This window comes from Coenobita brevimanus, chromosome 55, assembly GCF_032717465.1.
Source record: "Coenobita brevimanus isolate Jiangsu-jjx chromosome 55, ASM3271746v2, whole genome shotgun sequence".
Lineage (NCBI taxonomy): Eukaryota > Metazoa > Arthropoda > Malacostraca > Decapoda > Coenobitidae > Coenobita > Coenobita brevimanus.
In genome coordinates this window covers 63888486-63906076 of record NC_137008.1, presented here as the reverse complement: position 1 = coordinate 63906076, position 17591 = coordinate 63888486, and the positions used below count along the sequence as shown (strand labels likewise).

At 39.0% G+C, this 17591-nt stretch overlaps 1 protein-coding gene and 1 non-coding gene across 2 annotated transcripts; both read right to left on the bottom strand.

The window, feature by feature from the left end:
• Positions 1-4428: 4428 nt before the first annotated feature.
• On the bottom strand, positions 4429-16754 carry LOC145401425 (multiple inositol polyphosphate phosphatase 1-like). The gene is made up of 10 exons (XM_080273764.1): positions 16676-16754; positions 15598-15776; positions 14664-14783; positions 13026-13170; positions 12617-12711; positions 10994-11109; positions 10453-10525; positions 8726-8868; positions 7028-7182; positions 4429-4701 (listed from the first exon to the last, which is right to left on the bottom strand). The coding sequence occupies exons 2-10, from the start codon at positions 15679-15681 to the stop codon at positions 4643-4645; spliced, it is 990 nt and encodes a 329-aa protein (XP_080129890.1). The 5' UTR covers positions 15682-15776; positions 16676-16754; the 3' UTR covers positions 4429-4642.
• LOC145401533 (5S ribosomal RNA) lies at positions 16460-16578 on the bottom strand. The gene has a single exon (XR_013897623.1). It is a non-coding gene; the product is annotated as a 5S ribosomal RNA (ribosomal RNA).
• Positions 16755-17591: the final 837 nt, after the last annotated feature.

Sequence of the window (17591 nt, the reverse complement as noted above, 5' to 3'; positions counted from 1 at the left end):
CCTAAAGAACTGTGCTTCTGTGCTTACACCCAGCCTAGGTAAACTCTTTCACCTTTGTCTATCAACTTGTACCTTTCCTTCTTGCTGGAAGTTTGCTTTCATTCAGCCAGTACCAAAGAAGGGTGACCATTCCCAACCCTCTAACTATCGCCCAATTGCTTTAACATCCTGTGTCTCAAAAGTTTTCAAGTCTGTTCTTAACAGAAAAATTTTAAAGCATCTTTCCTATCACAACCTTCTTTCTGATCATCAGTACGGGTTCCATCAGGGACACTTCACTGGCAATCTTCTTACGTACTTTTCAGACTCCTGGTCATCCTCCTTTCGGGACTTTGGTGAAAGCTTTGCCATTGCACTTGACATCTCAAAGGCTTTTGATCGAGTCTGGCATAAATCTTCAATTTCCAAACTGCCCTTTTACGGTTTCTATCCCTCTATCTGTGCCTTCATCTATAGCTTCCTTTCTGGTCATTCTATAGCTCTTGTTGTAGACAGCCACTTTTCTTCTCTTAGATCTATCAATAGTGCTGTTTCTCAGGGCTCTGTCCTATCATCAACCCTCTTCCTTTTATTCATCAATGACCTTCTAAGCTGTGCATTTAACCCCATCCACTCATACACTGATGATTCCACCCTTCACCTTTCCATTTGGTTCCCACAATGTCCATCTCAGCAGTTACTTCAACAAACAAGGGATGAGGCTATGGCACACCTAATGTCTGGCTTGGCTCGTATCTCTGACTGGGTTAAAAATGGTCTTGTTGTTTCATCAACCCCACAAAATCTTCCATAGTAGGACCCATTAATGTTTAATAATATCTAGCTCAATCCTGCATCATCCTTAAACATACCTGGGGTTTCATTCTCTCGTAATTTATCTTGGAAAGATCATATTACATCTCCTGTAAAATGTGCTTCCAAGTGATTAGGTGTGCTAAGCTGACTCCGTGCCTTCTTTACCCCCGCACAGTTATTGACTTTATACACAGGTTTTATTTGCCCCTGTGTGGAGTACAACTCTCATCTGTGGGGAGGCTCCCCACATACAGCCCTTCTCAATAGGGTGGAGTCAAAGGCTTTTTGTCTCAATTCTCCTCCTCTTACTGGCTCACTTCAACCGGACTCTTTGCCACACTGTTGCATCTTTATCTCCTTTCTTTGGCTACTTCAATGGTCATTGCTCCTCTGAACCATCTGCTTGCATCCCCCCACCTCTATGATGGACACATAGCACCCATCTAGCAACAAACTCTCATCCTTTTTCTGTCCAACTCTTCAATGCAAGAGTTAACCGTTATTCCCAGTCCTTCATTTATGCAACAGGTCAGCTCTGGAACTGTCTCCCTCTGTCTGTATTTCCTACTTCCTATGATCTCCAGTCTTTCAAACGCAGAGTGTCCAGGCATTTCGATATGAAAGGATTTTGAATTTGGCTCTCTTTTGTATTGTTTTTGTTATTTTCTTGGAAGGAACAGTTTGCAGGTTCCTGGCCTTTGGTTCCTTCTTCCTTATATTAAAAAAAAAAAAAAAAAATACAGTGGTGGTGGTGGAGGCTGTGGTATATGGTAGTGATGGAGGTTCCATACAGATGTGGAGGTGATGGTTGTGGAAAGTTGTGGTATGTGGTTGTGATGGTTGTGGTATTAGTGATGGAGGTTCCATACAGATGTGGAGGTGATGGTTGTGGATGGTTGTGGTATGTGGTTGTGATGGTTGTGGTATATGGCTGTTATGGTTGTGGTATATGGTTGTGATGATGGTTGTGGTATATGGTGGTAGTGGTGGTGGTCATGGTGATAGTGATTGTGAATAGCTAATTCTGCACTAGTCATCAGATAAAAAAAGCATGGCTCAAGAATGATGGTAAGTAACCTTGAATTCACTCTCTCTCCCTTTCTCTCTCTCTCTCTCTCATATTGGTAATTGTCATAATCATGGTAAGCAGAGCTGTGGTAATTTATCATATCGGTTAAAGCCCTCAAAATTTTTTTCTCTTTTTTCTTGCTACTACTAGGTGATTTTATGCAATTTGGAGAGACGCCTTGCAGTGACGAAGTTTATTACGGCTATATCTAACCCCCCCTCAATTTTGGAAAGTCTATCCTAAAGCGTGTAAAATAATCTGGAGGTTGCAAGATCATGAAAAAAAAATAAAAGTAACCTGCTACATGCAGGGTCCACATTTTTCCTTTCATGAGATTCAGTCCATAATGATTCTTTCAATTCCTTCAGCATAAATTTTCAGTCTGCTTTGCAAAAATATGAGGAGAGACAGAGTTTATTTCTAATATGGAGAAAGCATATGACAGGGAGGATAGACAAGGATTGTGGAAAGTATTAAGAATATATGGAGCAGATGGGAAGTTGTTGAATGCTGTGAAGAGTATGTATGATGGTGCTAAGGCTGCAGTGCGTGTGGATGGTGAACTATGTGAATTTTTCTCTTTGAAGGTTGGGTTGAAACAGGGATGTGTCATGTCTCCATGGTTGTTCAATCTGTACATGGATGGGGTAATAAAAGAGGTACAAGGTAGGGTAGTGGATGTTGGAGTGGCCCTGGTGAGAGAGGATAGTGTTTGGAAACTCCCTGTACTGTTGTTTGCAGATGATACTGTGTTGTTGGGTGAAGATGAAGGGGAGCTGCAAGGCTTGGTAGATGAGTTTGGGAGAGTGTGTAAGAAACGGAATCTAAAGGTGAATGTAGGGAAGAGTAAAGTGATGGTCTTTGATAGCGGTGAAGTCAGTGAATGTACAGCGAGGTTGGATGGTGAGGAATTGGAAAATGTGAGTACGTTTAAGTACTTGGGTAGTGTGATGAGTAAGGATGGAGGTTTGGAGGATGAAGTGCTTGAAAGGGTACAGCAGGGAAGAAAGGTTGCTGGTTCTTTGAAAGCAGTGATAAGAAACAGGGAAATGAGCATGCAAATGAAAAAGTTAATACATGACAGTATTGTGATACCAACTCTAATGGCTGGAAGTGAAGCTTGGACGTTGTTGGAAAGACACAAGTCAAGAGTGAGAGCAGTGGAAATGAGTTATTTAAGAGGAGCCTATGGAGTCACATGGAGAGACAGGCTGACAAATGAGGATATAAAGGAGCGTTGTGGTGTGGATGTGGATGTGATAGGAAGTGTTATGAGGAACACAGTGAGGTGGTTTGGTCATGTGGAGAGGATGGAGGGTGAGAGACTGACGAAGAGAGTGTATGTGAGTGAGGTGGAGGGGGGAAGAGGGAGGGGGAGGCCGAGGATGAGATGGAGGGATGGGGTGGAGAGGTATATGAGAGAGAGGGGTGTGAGTTGGGAGCAGGGCAGAGAAATGGTGGGGGACAGGGCAATGTGGAGGCGATTTGTCTGCGGCCACCCCAAACGGGATTGAGGTGTCTGGCGATAGATAGATAGATAGATACAGAACTAATACTCTATATTACTACTGTCTACACTCAATACTGTATATGAACTAAATCACAGCTCACTTGAAACAAAGATGACTACAGAATGCTCTGTCCATTTAACTTGGTTGAAAACTGCTATCTCTCCATCTTGGATGCTGAGCTGTAACAAAAAATTAACACTAAAATATAATGGTAGTCATACACACACACACACAAAAAAATAAATTTTGTGGATAAGAAATTTCTGCACAATAATAATGAACTGCCCACCTAATCACCATCACCCATCAAAATCCAGTTCCATTACGTCTTAATGTAAGACATCAACAAAAAAGATCAAATCCTTCTTAAAATACAAGGGGCCTATATTCTCATAAGTTAAATGACTCTCTTACCAGTTTATTTCTGCATATGGTACGTAAACATCTCATTTTATTTTATTTAAACTGTACATACCATGTCAATATTGAAATGATGATAAATGACACAAAAAAGAGTATTTAGCACACTATAATATGGAATACACATCACCAAGGAAGAGGTGACTGAAAGCCTCACAAGTCAACAAGAAAATGGCCCAAGGTGCCAAGAAAGGAATCTATATCATTAGGGAAATGATCAAGCCATTCTCCATTCATAAAAAGAAGCCTAAACTCAATTCAACTAGAACATCCTTGCAGTACAAATACTGATAAATTTCATTACTGCAATGTGAGTGAGTTAGGTACTGCTAATACACATTTTAAAATACATTACTACCTACATACATGTGTACATCAGCCAATCCTTTACTGCCCCATCAAGAATGCAGAGGCCCAGGACTAGATTACTTGGTCTAGACACATGAGGAGAGGGAGACTGGTCACTTGGCAATGAATGCATTTATGTCTTATATTTAATATAAAGATGCTGCATACTGATATAAAATTGTCTGCATTGCCTACTGTGGTTCAGACACAATTTCATAACATATTTCTGCTGACAAAAAAGACTATGTTCACTTAGAGATTAGGAGGGCATTGCTATCAGTATACTGCATATGAAAATATGAGAAAACTGCTGTAATGAAAATGTGATGTTGACTCCATAAAGTTTCAATTCTGAAAAATTTGTGAACAGTTGGTCAGTTTCACCTTTCTTAATGCTGTAGATCTAGGAGTGGGTGAAAATGGTGCTCAAGCACTCCTATTTCAAGTCTCTAATTTCCCTGTGGCCTAAAGAATAGAGCTGAATACAGATGCCAGCCAGCTAGCCAACTTTCACAACTGGAGCAGCTGATGTAATGAATGTTGACTCATCCTGAGGGTCTGAAAATCAACAGTAAACACTATATTATACATTAAATAATAAACTAAAATACATACAAGTATGAGTATAAAGTTCACTATCTGTCACTTTTATATTTCCATGGGAATCAAAACTATACTTAAAAGGAGGTTAAACTTTGTGGAAAAATGCTGAAGGCTAAAAGTAAAAAGTTGCCACATATTGCTGCTAGCCTTTGGTCCCTTCTTACTCGCATTAAAAAAAAAAAAGTACTGCAGCAAGAGTAAAAAAGTTAAACTTACACCAGGAAATGCGAGTCAAAATTGAAGAATACTAGAAAACAAAAATTTTCTTCTAAAATGATTGCTAAGAAGTAGGAATGGCAAATGTGCACAGATAAGAGATGGAAAAAGCACAGAAACAAGATAGCATTCATGATGAGAGGAGATCTGGAAACCAGTACCCATTACTACATTCCAGTAGAGACAAGTTTGTGGCTAAAGTGTGAAATGTAGTAATGGGTATAGGTCTCCAAATCTCCTCCCATTCTAAATTCTCTCTTGTTTCTGTACTTTTTTCATCTCTTAGCTTGAACTTTTGCTTTCCTACTTCTTAACAATCATTTTAGAAGAAAATTTTTGTTTTCTAGTTTGTGATTTTTTTTTTGGAAATATAAGTATGCATAAGGCAAATGTTAGATTTGGATTGTTACATGCACAGCATACTGAAAGACTAAATCAAGGGTGCCTTCCCGTGAAAAGAAGTGTTTTGATATGTTCTTTATCTGTTGGCAAGCTGAAACTAACCAATACTGAGCAAAATGGCATACTTATGGGTGACTGCAATGTGGTTTCCAGGCCATAACTCGTGAACCGTAGCCTGAATGCTTTTCTATACATGAAAAGAAACATCTACACTTGACAAGCAGCATTTTGGAATATAGCAAGCTTGCATACACCTTTTTGTCTTGGAGTTATGACTGATGAAGAAGAAAGAAAGAACAACAACACTGATATTTTTGTGGTTCAATTTTGCGACTCCTATGAAGATTTGCAAGACTTTGCGAGTAGTTTTGCACTTGAATAGTGAAGGTTTTTTAGTTCACTGGCTTAAAACTGGGCTTTGTGACTTTTTTTGTGCAAATGGTCCTATACCCTATAGTACAGGATGCCATTTTGAGCCTGCGCTATTCCGACATAAGGAGTGCTACCACATGCCATGATAAGATTGCATATGGAATACAGGTAATGAAATATTCACTAATTATGACTGCTTTAACATATTTCTGAAAGTATTAGAGTACATTATATTTTACAATCTTCATGAAGAAGAAAGAATCAAGCAACAGCAACACAGGATACAGTACCAGCATGAACAAAAGTTTGTCAAGAATCCCCAGCTCGCACTGTGCCCTGACGTCTATATTTCTCATTCCTCCTTGAGCATCATATTAGGATGTATTCTCCCTTCTCATACTTTTTTATTGTGTGCTTTATACCACTATGACATAAAAATATTTTAGCAATTATTGAGAGGGCTCTCCCTTAGTACTAACAGATCTTTGTATGCAGAATGAGTCAGGAATGTAATGCAATATGGCAGTGAGACCTGGGCAGTAAAAGAAGAAGATATTCATAAGCTCAATAATACATAAATGACAGTGACTAGGCTATTGGTAGATGGATGTGTAGGGCATCCTTGAATGTGAGGCCTGGGGAGGAGGACAGATGGGACTTGAATGGTGTTGTGGTGTTGTGATGAGGAAAGGCAGACTGAGATAGTTTGGGCATGCTGAGAGGATGGGGGATGGCAACTGGATGCAGAAGGTAACAAATGTGAACCTTGAGGGCAGAGTTGCAAAAAGGAGACCAACAAAGACCTGGGATGAGGGAATGAGCAGGGAGGCTGCCACAGATCGAGCAGCGTGGAGAACCGCCATTAGGTGACCAAGGCTAAGGTATGCAAGCATGTTGGAACTTTCATAAACGATACAAAACTATATGAACAACCGTACACTTACACAAGCATTAGGGAAATGTTGGCAAACTCTTGACTGCAGTAGTGCTTATTCATTTACTGTATTATACTGTAATGCTGCAGCTGGCTTGCACACACATAACAATAAACATTAAAGCTGTGTCTGATGTGTTCTGAAGGGCAGCTGATTAAAAAAAAAAAAAAAAAAAAAAAAAAAAAAAAAAATCCACTCTATCACTGGACAAGTGAACTACTCACTCAAAACTATGCATGGGTATGGGCATGAAGGGCTTTTAGAACGTAAGGTCGGACCTGGATGTGGAAACTGTACTGGAGTGACTGTATTTTTTGAGAAAGAGTCATTTGAAATAGTTGTCTAGAGAAGCTCACCTGTACCACCTTCATCTACTTGACAGATGGAGGCAAGGTCGCAATCCAGGAAGGGTGTAAACACATGGACAAATTCTTCCCATGTACAGCCCAATGTACTCTCACATCCATTCACCTGCACCACTCGTTCACCCTCCACCACACTCACCCACCACCTGTAGGAAAGAAAGCGTGAGAACAAGTAGTGTAAATGCTCATTAGAAGTTGCCTTTCTTTGTTTTACTGTTCTGTTTCCCCATTAAAGTAGCCCATGAAACAAAATTATGTCCTTTTAAACTTATTCTTGCTGCTACCAGATGATATAATACAAGCTGAGAAGGGCCTTGTGTTCCCTATGTGTCAGCAAGTGAGTTGGTGGAGAGTTAGTGTCCCTCCCCATAAAACAACTGACTCAAAGTCAAATGACCACCCCTAACGAGATTATGGCATTTGGCTATAGCTAGAGAGATAGAAGGGCCTCTCATACTGACGGGGTTTATTGACACTCTTTCAAACCCCTCAGTTTCAAAAACTATATCCTTTGCTGAATAAAATCATCAGGAGATACAAAGAACAAAACAAAAAATAATGACTCTAGGCTGAGAAGGTCAAGTCCACAGCAAATCATATAAAACTTGTAAAGTTCCATTTTTGTCTATCTAGTTGATGTGCCAGTTTCCTCAGATTTGCTGTACTATAAATGAGAAAAATGTTGTGATATTCTGGAGCAGATGTCCATCTAATCTTGAAGACAATGAATCAGGGTGCAAAGAGTACTAGTGTAAGGGATATGGGCAGTAACAAAGTATGCATAACTAGTTCGGAAATACAGGCAGTACTCATTATAAGTCAAGGATATTTTCCATAATATTACATCTACCTCCCTAAAACAGATGCTGTACTAGTATATAAGAGGAAATTGACAAATCAGTTTATTGCAACAGAACCTCAACAAGTAATTTTCTGTAATTTACTATGGACCTCCCTCTTCTCCTCTTGTATCATCCTATTTGTGATGAATACTGTCACTCTCATTACATCATATTTAGCAGTCCTTCAGACTCATCTGCTATTGCTTGATTTCTTTTCTTCACCCCTGACTGGTTGGTGGCCACCCAGGCACCATGTGTATCTGGGAGATTCTAAGGTCTGATTTATACCAGCTGACTGGTAATATGTTTAGGAAGTCATAAATATAAATCTTAAAATTTGTTATAATATAACAAAAAACTTGTCATCAATGCTGCACACTTCAATATTAATAGCTAGAATTAGAAAAATATAAAGTTAAATCTGCAGCTCTATAAAAATGATAAAAATACTGAAGATAAAATACAAACTACAAAGGAATTACAATAAAACTTGTTTAAACTTTACCCACCTACACTACAAGTACCATTTACCCCTTTAATTACTGTCTACCTATCATCATCATCAACATCATTCCAACTTTTTTTCTTACTCATAGTTGGGATAAGGTAGGATCCAGAAAAATGAAAAGCAAAAAAAAATAACAGACAAACTAACAAGAGCATGCCCAGTTAAATGAGCCATATGCTCACTCATTCACTCACTCACCATTCAAGGCCCAGTAATCTTGACTCCATCTCTCAAGCAAAACTTGTCACACCTATATTTCTAATACCCATCAGACTAAGTTAATATCTTTCATCAAAGTAAACAAACAAATAAGTATATAAAAAAAATAAATAAACAAACTGGTTAGAGGGACATGATGAGAGTGTAAAGGCGAGGTTTGTTGCAAAGGGTGAATGTCGAGAGGTTCGCCACTGCCGCTCTGGGTCCACCTCACTGTGTGTCAGAGGCTGAGAGTCACGGTACAGGCCCAACCGTGACATCACCTGTAAGGGAGAAGGAAAAATGCTCTACACTGCGTCCACTTTAAAAAATCAGATCAGTAAAGCAAAAAAGCAGAAGAAACATGCACAGTGCCCAGTGATGTAGACCATACATACTTTCACATTTTTAAACCTGCAATATTAATCTCTAAACTCTGGCCTCTTATTCTTGGCCTGAAACTGCCACCTCTCCACTTTGAATACTGTAATAGTGGTAGCTGCAACCCCTGGTTCATCTGAATGTGAACTCAGTAGACTGCAGTCTGAAGCTGTCCCCCTCCTGTAGTCCATCCTCCTCCTTTCAGGGGACAGGAAATGAGGTGAGGGGCATTTGCATAATCAAGCAGTGGAGATGACCAGCTTTTTCAGTGCACACCTCATTAACAGCTCTTAAATATTGTACTGAGCTATAGCAAGAGACTGACTGAAGAAAATGGGGCTAGCCATGAAAAAATGGTAAGGAAAGATTGTATGCCTGTGGTGTTTTTATTTTGTCATTGAGCCACAGGTAATATGCTGTAAAAGGATGAATATCTCCACCAAGCTAAGCTCATGAACTATAGTTGACACCAAAGTGTAACATGATATCGAGGTTGCTTACTGTATCATCATGTCAGAGGACACACTAGCTATGTATAAACACTTAGTTTGGATATGATCAACTGGAATTATATTATACATCTCCATATCTATCAGTTCTGGCAGTCTGCAGTTTTATTAAACTATTTTTTATTGTCCTCTCTCTTAACTCCTGCCATATTCCGATACAGTACAGCAACTATGATGGCAGCAACAAAAAAGACTTCCATACAACCCTTTCTTGACTCAATTGCAATTATTCATTCCAGCCTACTCTGTCTCCCTGTATATACAAGCACTGAACTTAATTTTTCCACACAACTTGCCTCATGCCTTTCCTTCTACAATAGTACCATCCAATCAATGACTGTACCCGCCTGCACAATGTACTATAAATAGAGGCATAGATTAAAAAAAAAAAAAAAAAAAAGGACTGCACTGTACATTTTGAAACGTCATCTGACATTATGGAATATCTGAAAAATTTCTAATGATATACACACACAAAAAAATGACATTTATGTTTGCACTGGTATCAATATCATATACTTATTCTGTCCACCAGCACTCGTACTGAGACTCAAGGTGGAGTGTGAAAAAAAAAAAAAAAAAAACACACACATACAAATTTGTATATCAAAGGACACTGGTGGTTAGCACTGATCTTCACCATAAGAAAAATATGGCTACATACTTGACAACTAGCAACAAAATTATCCCTCTGAGGTAGGAAAAACATCAAAGCAAGAAGTAGGCAGTCAAAGTACAAGATGATGTTCACACACTATAAAATGCATCGTTCATATCTGATGCTTCCTTTTGCCAGGAATTTCCAGCAACTGTAGGGAAGTACAGCTGGTGTTAGTGAACATATTAAGTTTCCAGGCTACAGAAAACCTCAGGTGTGCCATGTCCATCCTCTGTAAAGGCACTGTATTCCCTCTGAGAAAGTATGGTGTATATTTTTCCTTTGGTTCAATCATTCAGTCAGAAACTACTAATACTTACTGTCAGGAGTGCTTTGCTGTGAGTAAAGTAGAATACACCTTTTGGATCACTGTTTCCTTCTTCCACAACATTCCTGTAAGTATACAGACACATTCTAACTATATCATATCATCATGCAATAAGACCATATACTGTACATAGAGTATTCATTTCAGCAAAGCTAGCCCACACTGATTATGCTACTCATTACAGTATGGATTGACATAACATTTACTTTTGTAACTACAAGACGAATACTTCTGAATGATGACTACTGCTGCACTTGTCTTACTTTTAAACAACTACTGGTGTACATCAACAAGGTTTAACAAAATTTTACCAGTAAAAGGATCAGAATGAGAACTCTGACAGAGGAAATTCCTACAAAAAATAAAAGTGAAATTTCAATTACATATTACACTCTATTCCAAAATTTTTTTGGCAATACAGAAATTAGCTACATTTTGTTGGACTGCATAAGCATTACTTTTTATATTTTTGACAACAGATTTTAAAGTTTGGTTAATCATCTTGAAATCTAGTTGTAAGCAGAAGTTGATACCTGAAGTGGCTGAAGACATCACTGAGCGGAGGACAAGCCATCTGGTAGTTAATAGGGTAACCATAGCCAGCTGTGTAGTAGTGATGCAGATCCTCAATGTACTCCATCACCTGCAGCATAGTACTGTATAGTCAACGATTTGCCTGTATTCTCATCAGTTTACTAGGCCGTCTAAAATCACGTACTTGATGGCTTATCTTTCATATTGCAGCTACTTATTCTCTTGTATGTTACTTGTATTTTTTTTACATCCCCGTGAAATGCATAAATGACACAGTACAAGAACTGACTACAGCACCAGACACAAAATAAACTGGTACGGAAAAGTGCTTAGAGACTTCCTTAACTGATGAGAATATGAGTTACAGTTGTCACTACTACCACAGATTCTGTACACTAGAGGAAAAAAGTTTCTCTGATAGTTCACTTCTCACTACTGGCTAACATTCCAAAGATAATACAGGCCTGGTTTGCTTCTCTGTCCATAATTGATTCTCCACGCAATACTATGAGTCAGAGAAGAAAGTGGTGGATATGTCCAATATGTGAAGGAGATGCAGTGGAATAGAAGGTAAATTTTTTTTCTTGACCATACACCATTTGTTTCAACTACCTATGACAACCATTTTCATAAGGTTCAATACATCTGTTCATGTTTGCTCTACTTTTATGCAATACACTAAATTGTGCAAATACACTCTACAGTGACAGAGATGTGGAAGGCAGGTGATGATGACAATGACAATGATGCTTATTTCAATACTGCTAATCATGAACCATACATCTCTATTTTTTATTACTCTAAACTTCTGCCTTGGAATACTTCTTAGTCTACATGAAATCAACACAGATTTCTCTTTAACCTCTTCATGAGGAAATGCACAGAGACCAGAGAAACAATAATACTGTATGAATCTGGGTACTGGATATAATTCCTCTCAAATATTATCAACATTCAGGCTCCAATGACTCATTCTTAGCTAATAAAATAGTATAGCACACACAGTACATACAAATAAATATTGTCCTAGAATTACGCCAGTCATAAGTGACTGCAGTAACTATCAACACCCTAAGGCTCTAATGACTCATTCTCATCTGAACGAAATCATATAACATCAGCTAGAATAAAGTACTGCATATGCTGTACTAGAACTGCTCTAATCATGAGAGTTCATGATAATAAACACACTGAAAGGAAGCTGAGAGGACAACCACACAAGATGAATAATAAGAGTACAGAGCTTAGATTCACAAAAACTCTTATGATCCATTCACCCTGTAACTCTGATTTGCTTTGTAGGGAAGACAAGAAGGATGCAGAATTTTCCTATGTTAACTGTTCTTTCTGCAAAAGCAGTTCTGTGAGGGAATTATCACCAATTATTTTTTTTACTCTTGCAGGAAGAACTACGAGGGGAAAGTGCAGAATCTTCTCATGTTCTTCCTGCAAATGAGGGGTACAGCATTATCAAGACATATTTTTCTGTTTTTGTAGGAAGAACCAGGGAAAAAAAACAATGAATTTCCAATGTTTCTTGCAGACCCCATGAAGCTGATTTTGAAGTTGATTATTGAGTTGTTTGTGAATCCATTCCCTGGTCAGTGAGTACTTTCCATGAGGTCAGCAGAGGTAAAAGCAGCACACCAGGCTGAGGGTACGTCAGGACTCCATGCCTGGTAGTACCGACAAGCATCATACAATAATTCCACATCCCCTGCCAGAATAAGAATAGGTAAGTGACAAAATAGTAAATGGTAACACTGATATACAACACTTCCACATCACCTGCTAGAACACAATTAATAGCTATGTCTTTGCTATGCAGTCCTCAGTAAATTTTTAAAAATTGTATGTTAAAGTTCCATTGCTACATCTAAGGCTGATATACCAGTTTCACCCAATTTACAGTGACAGTAGTATTTTAAAAATTTGTGATATTTTAGAAAACATCCCTTACTTCTAACAAGGATGACCCATATCCTGTCAAAGTTTACAGACTGTGAGGACAGCTGTTAATATATCACCAACCATAGTCCAATGGGACTCCAAGATGCTGAGAGACTCTGGTCACAACTTCCGCCACCTCTGGTCCTTGAATGAAAAGGTTTCTTTCCTCCACAGCTTCAGGATTCTCATCAACTTCCTGCACATACTTTGGACACACTTCATAGAACTGTAAGGAGTTTTCACCTATAAGTCAAATCTGAGGGTTTGCTTTGACTTCATATACTGTAACTAGAACACACCTCACAGATCTGTCGAATGTGAGGATTCTTTTTTACTTTTTTCACATATCTTGGACACTGTCCTAAGTAATGTAAAGAGTTTCATACCCTATGACAGTCACATGTGAATGGGTCATACTTCTTCAAACTTAAGACTTAGTCAATACTGAGACTCATACTAGTCAGAACTTGGAACATACTTTATCAAACCTGAAGGGCACAAAGTCAAATCTTAGTTCCTTCTGGGAAAGGATATCTATTAACATGAAGTAAATTATCTGGTGGTATCAAGTGAAGAGCAAAAGGGGTTCTCACAATGGGCAGTTTACTCCTTCAGTCAGATAACATACTGTCTTTTTTTATTTTAAACAATTGCCATCAGATAATTTTTTTATTCACTTTAGGATAGACCTCTCTCATAATGAAAGGGTTAATGAAGGCTATATCTAGATACTTCAGTCCAAGCCACTCCAAAGGAGAATAACAGTGTCACGTGGTGGCAAAGGACTATATTTCTTTGGAGTGAAGAGGTTAATGGAGAGTGCTTCTAACAACTTCAGGCTATATGTCTCTCCTTATCTCAATAAAATTGTCAGTCAGCAGTTAAACTGATATTTAAAAAAAAAAAAAAAAAAAAAAAAAAAAGTGATGGTTATAAAAAAAAAAAAAATTAGTGATGAGGTTAAAGTCATATTTAGTTCTAATTACAATTCTGGTCTGAAGTCCATAACTAAGGTTAGATTAAAAGGAGATAACAAGTGAAATTACATGTCAAAGGGCTATAATCAGTGCTCATACTGGAAGGTTTCATAAGGCAATAATATAGTGCCTGTACATACAGTTAGGGTCAACAGTTCACCTATTGCAGTACAGTATTTAACCTTTTCTACTCGTACTTCTCCCTCTCCTCTGCTGGCTAATATCCCTAAGCTGAGAGAGGCTTGGTATGTTTCCCTGGCTACAGATGATTACCTCTAATACAATGTATCAGAGAGGGCAGTGATGAACATACACAAGTGTGAAGTAAATGCTACAGAACAAAGATGAACTTCTGGTTCCTGACTACACATACTGTTTCCTCAAGCTGTCATGGTACATTTCACAATGCAACTTTCCTAACACAGATAAGAACAACTTCAGTCAACAGTACTCAACACTATAGCATTGTGAAAATTTCTACCTAGTACAGTTACAGCTTGTTTAACTTAAAGTTGTTTTATTACAGTATTAAGTTGCTAGTGACATAATGTCTTTTCTTCACTTAAAGTTGCTTATGATTAATTATACTATTGCTTTGAAGTCAGATATTAGTGTTTTTTGTGCAAATAGCTATGTCATAAATCAGAAGCATGCCACACTTTTCCTGCACATCTACATCATTGAGAGGTCTGACTACCTCTACCTAAAGTAATTGTTTGCTATTATTTAAATGGGTTTGTACCTTCAGGAGGGGGTCTGGGTCATGGGCAGGGGGCAAATAGACTGGTGCAGATGGTCCAAACACTCCCTCTGCATATGCCTGGGCACTGTCTTTGGTTCTCTCAGTTGCCGTGTATCGGAACTGAAGGAGGGAGATAATGCGTATAACTCTTCCAATATGGTAACATATTTATAAGCACTGTATACCTGTACTGAATTCCTGCTACGTCCAGATGATTTAATTCAACTTTAGAAAGACCTCTAGTATTAAAGGAGGTGCTGAATTAAATATTTAGCCACTCCAGTTTGAAGAATGTATTCAAAACTGAATAAAGTCATTAGGAAATGGCAAGAACAAAATAAAAAGGCATGCCCCTGGCCTCTATGGGTTAATTAAGGAAACTGACACTAAGTTTTACACAGCCATACATGATCAGTGATTGCTAGATAATTCTCCTGCAACATTATAAGGTTCTGTAAACATCACAGAGTTTCATAGTATTTTACATGGCAGATAAAGCAAAGGAAGCTACATAATCAATATTCTCAACTCCTATTTATTTATCAACAAACATGATAACTAGTCTAAACAAAGATGGTGAAGGAGAGAGAGAGAAAGGAGTTGGAAAAGACCCTCTCAGCCACTCACAGTAGAGGAGTGACTGGAGAAGAGGTGATGAAGGAGAGTGGGTGGAGTAGGAAAAGACCAGGGCCCCTTTCAGCCACTCGTAACATAGGAGTGACTATAGAAAAGATGGAGAACAAGGGATAATAGAGTAGGGAAAGACCGTCCCATTCACTCACAGTATAGGAGCAACTGGAGAAGGGGTGGTGAAGAATGCATAGACTAGTTGAGTAGAGCAAGACACTCTCATGCACTGAAAGTATATGAGTGACTGAAAAGGGGAGGTAAAAGATGGACAGTTGAGTAGGGAACGACCCTCTCACTCACTCACAGTATAGGAATCGTTGGAGAAAGGATGGTCAAGGAGGGAGGGTAGAGCAGCCTGGTAGCGTGAGGCCAGATCGCGCACCTCCATCACCCCTGCTTCTGCCAGCTGATTGTTCCATGATGTGTTAAGACTGCCAATATCCCATTCAGCCAACAAACTCACATCACCACTACACAGTTCACCTGAAACTCAGTCACAATCACATAAAAAAGAAAGAAAAATATAATATATATCATACTAGTATTACATCATCATGCATGTCATCTCACAACTCATGCAACCCTTCAATAAAATCTCAACTAAAGATCTCTGGGAGTGCCTGACTCAAATGACTAATTTTTAGCAGTTCGCCAGCTTTACATCCAGATGGACCTGGGGCTACAACAGCAGCAAGGTGCTGTGACCCTAAGCCAGAGATACTATCCAGTAGTCTAGAACCAACTAATACCAAATATTACAGAATGAATAAAAATTTTAAAAACCTGACCAAGCACAAGTCAGAACCAAGATATATCCAGAAAATCATTCATAATATGCACCATACTGCACCAGCATGTACTCTACATCCTTTGGCTGACATGACCTAATGTTGGAGAAAAAAAAAAAACCTTTCTTAACCCATCCAAAATCCTTCCAAACCCCACATACCCTTTAAACATTTTGCTGCTCTTTCTTGTGTCTCACTTACCTTGCAGAGCAGAGGTTAGGCCATATAAATCCACTTTGGTTCATTACAGGTATGTTTTTTTTCATTCATTCATTGCCAGACACCATGTATCCCAAATGGGGTGGCCAAGGGCTTAGAGTTAATTGTTTTACAGGGAGGGGCACTAATCCTCCACCAACCCCACTTGACACGTAGGGATGCCAACAGCATCTGGTGTTCCCAGGTGGTCACCCATCCAAGTACTAACCAGACCCAACGTTGCTTAACTTCGCTGATCGGACGGGAAGCGGTGTACTCAACGTGGTATGGCCGTTTAAATATTGTACCCTGATATCTACAAAATGCAGTTTCTTGAACACAGTTTTATATGATGTGAAATGCACTTGATATTTTACAGATCTAAGGTGATCTTACCTTGGTCTGACTGGTGAGCCTGTATGACTTGTGCCTGGAGGTCTGGGAGGCGAGACAGGAAGATCTCAATATCACTGTCACCCGGGTACCGGGTACCATGCCTCACCAAGTGCCACAGCTGCTGGGCATTGCATCCTAAGAAGAAGGTTTAATTTAATGACTAATGGGAACAAAAGAATCATTAACGCAGATATTCAGTTATTCTTAAGTCCCAGTCTTCCCTCAGACAACAATACATTACTACCAAATTTACTGTCTTGTTCACTGTTAACATCTAGGAGTGGGCTGAAAGGACTTACTGCCAGCCTTGGAATCAAATCCAGGACTTCTTGGCTGTAAACCAAGTACACATCTGATTATCCTCCCCGCACTGATACACCTCAAGGAAAAGGACTGGTGGAAAAAAATCTGAGCCACCATTGTAAAAGTACAGTACTACTGTTTATAAGCAAACAGATAATACCTTTGGTTTCTCCAAAACTACATTAATTTCAGTGTGATGTGTACCAAGTGTATTAAACCTTCCTGCACAACAGGTTCATCCTAATACTGTACCAGTAACTGTAAAATCATCTTTTGGTACAAAGCAGAAACAAAAAAGATGAGAACAAACTAAACAGGCTATCTAAGCTAACCTGACCTCCAAAGTAGGTGTCAGAATGTGATACAGTCATCATCATCATCATCAGCCATTTGAGTGTCCAATGCCGGACCGGCCTATCTCGACTGATGTGGGGACAATACAGCCTATGTATCTCTACCTAGTGGCTTAGGCTGTCTGGTAGAGACCGTATGTAAGGTGAGAAGTGCTTGTAAGTGTAACTGTAGTGTTGGAGTGGCTTTAGATGTTTGTATAGTCAGTAAGCCAAGTGTAATTGGCCCACGCAAGCTGACTAGGTGCAAGCATACTTTATGG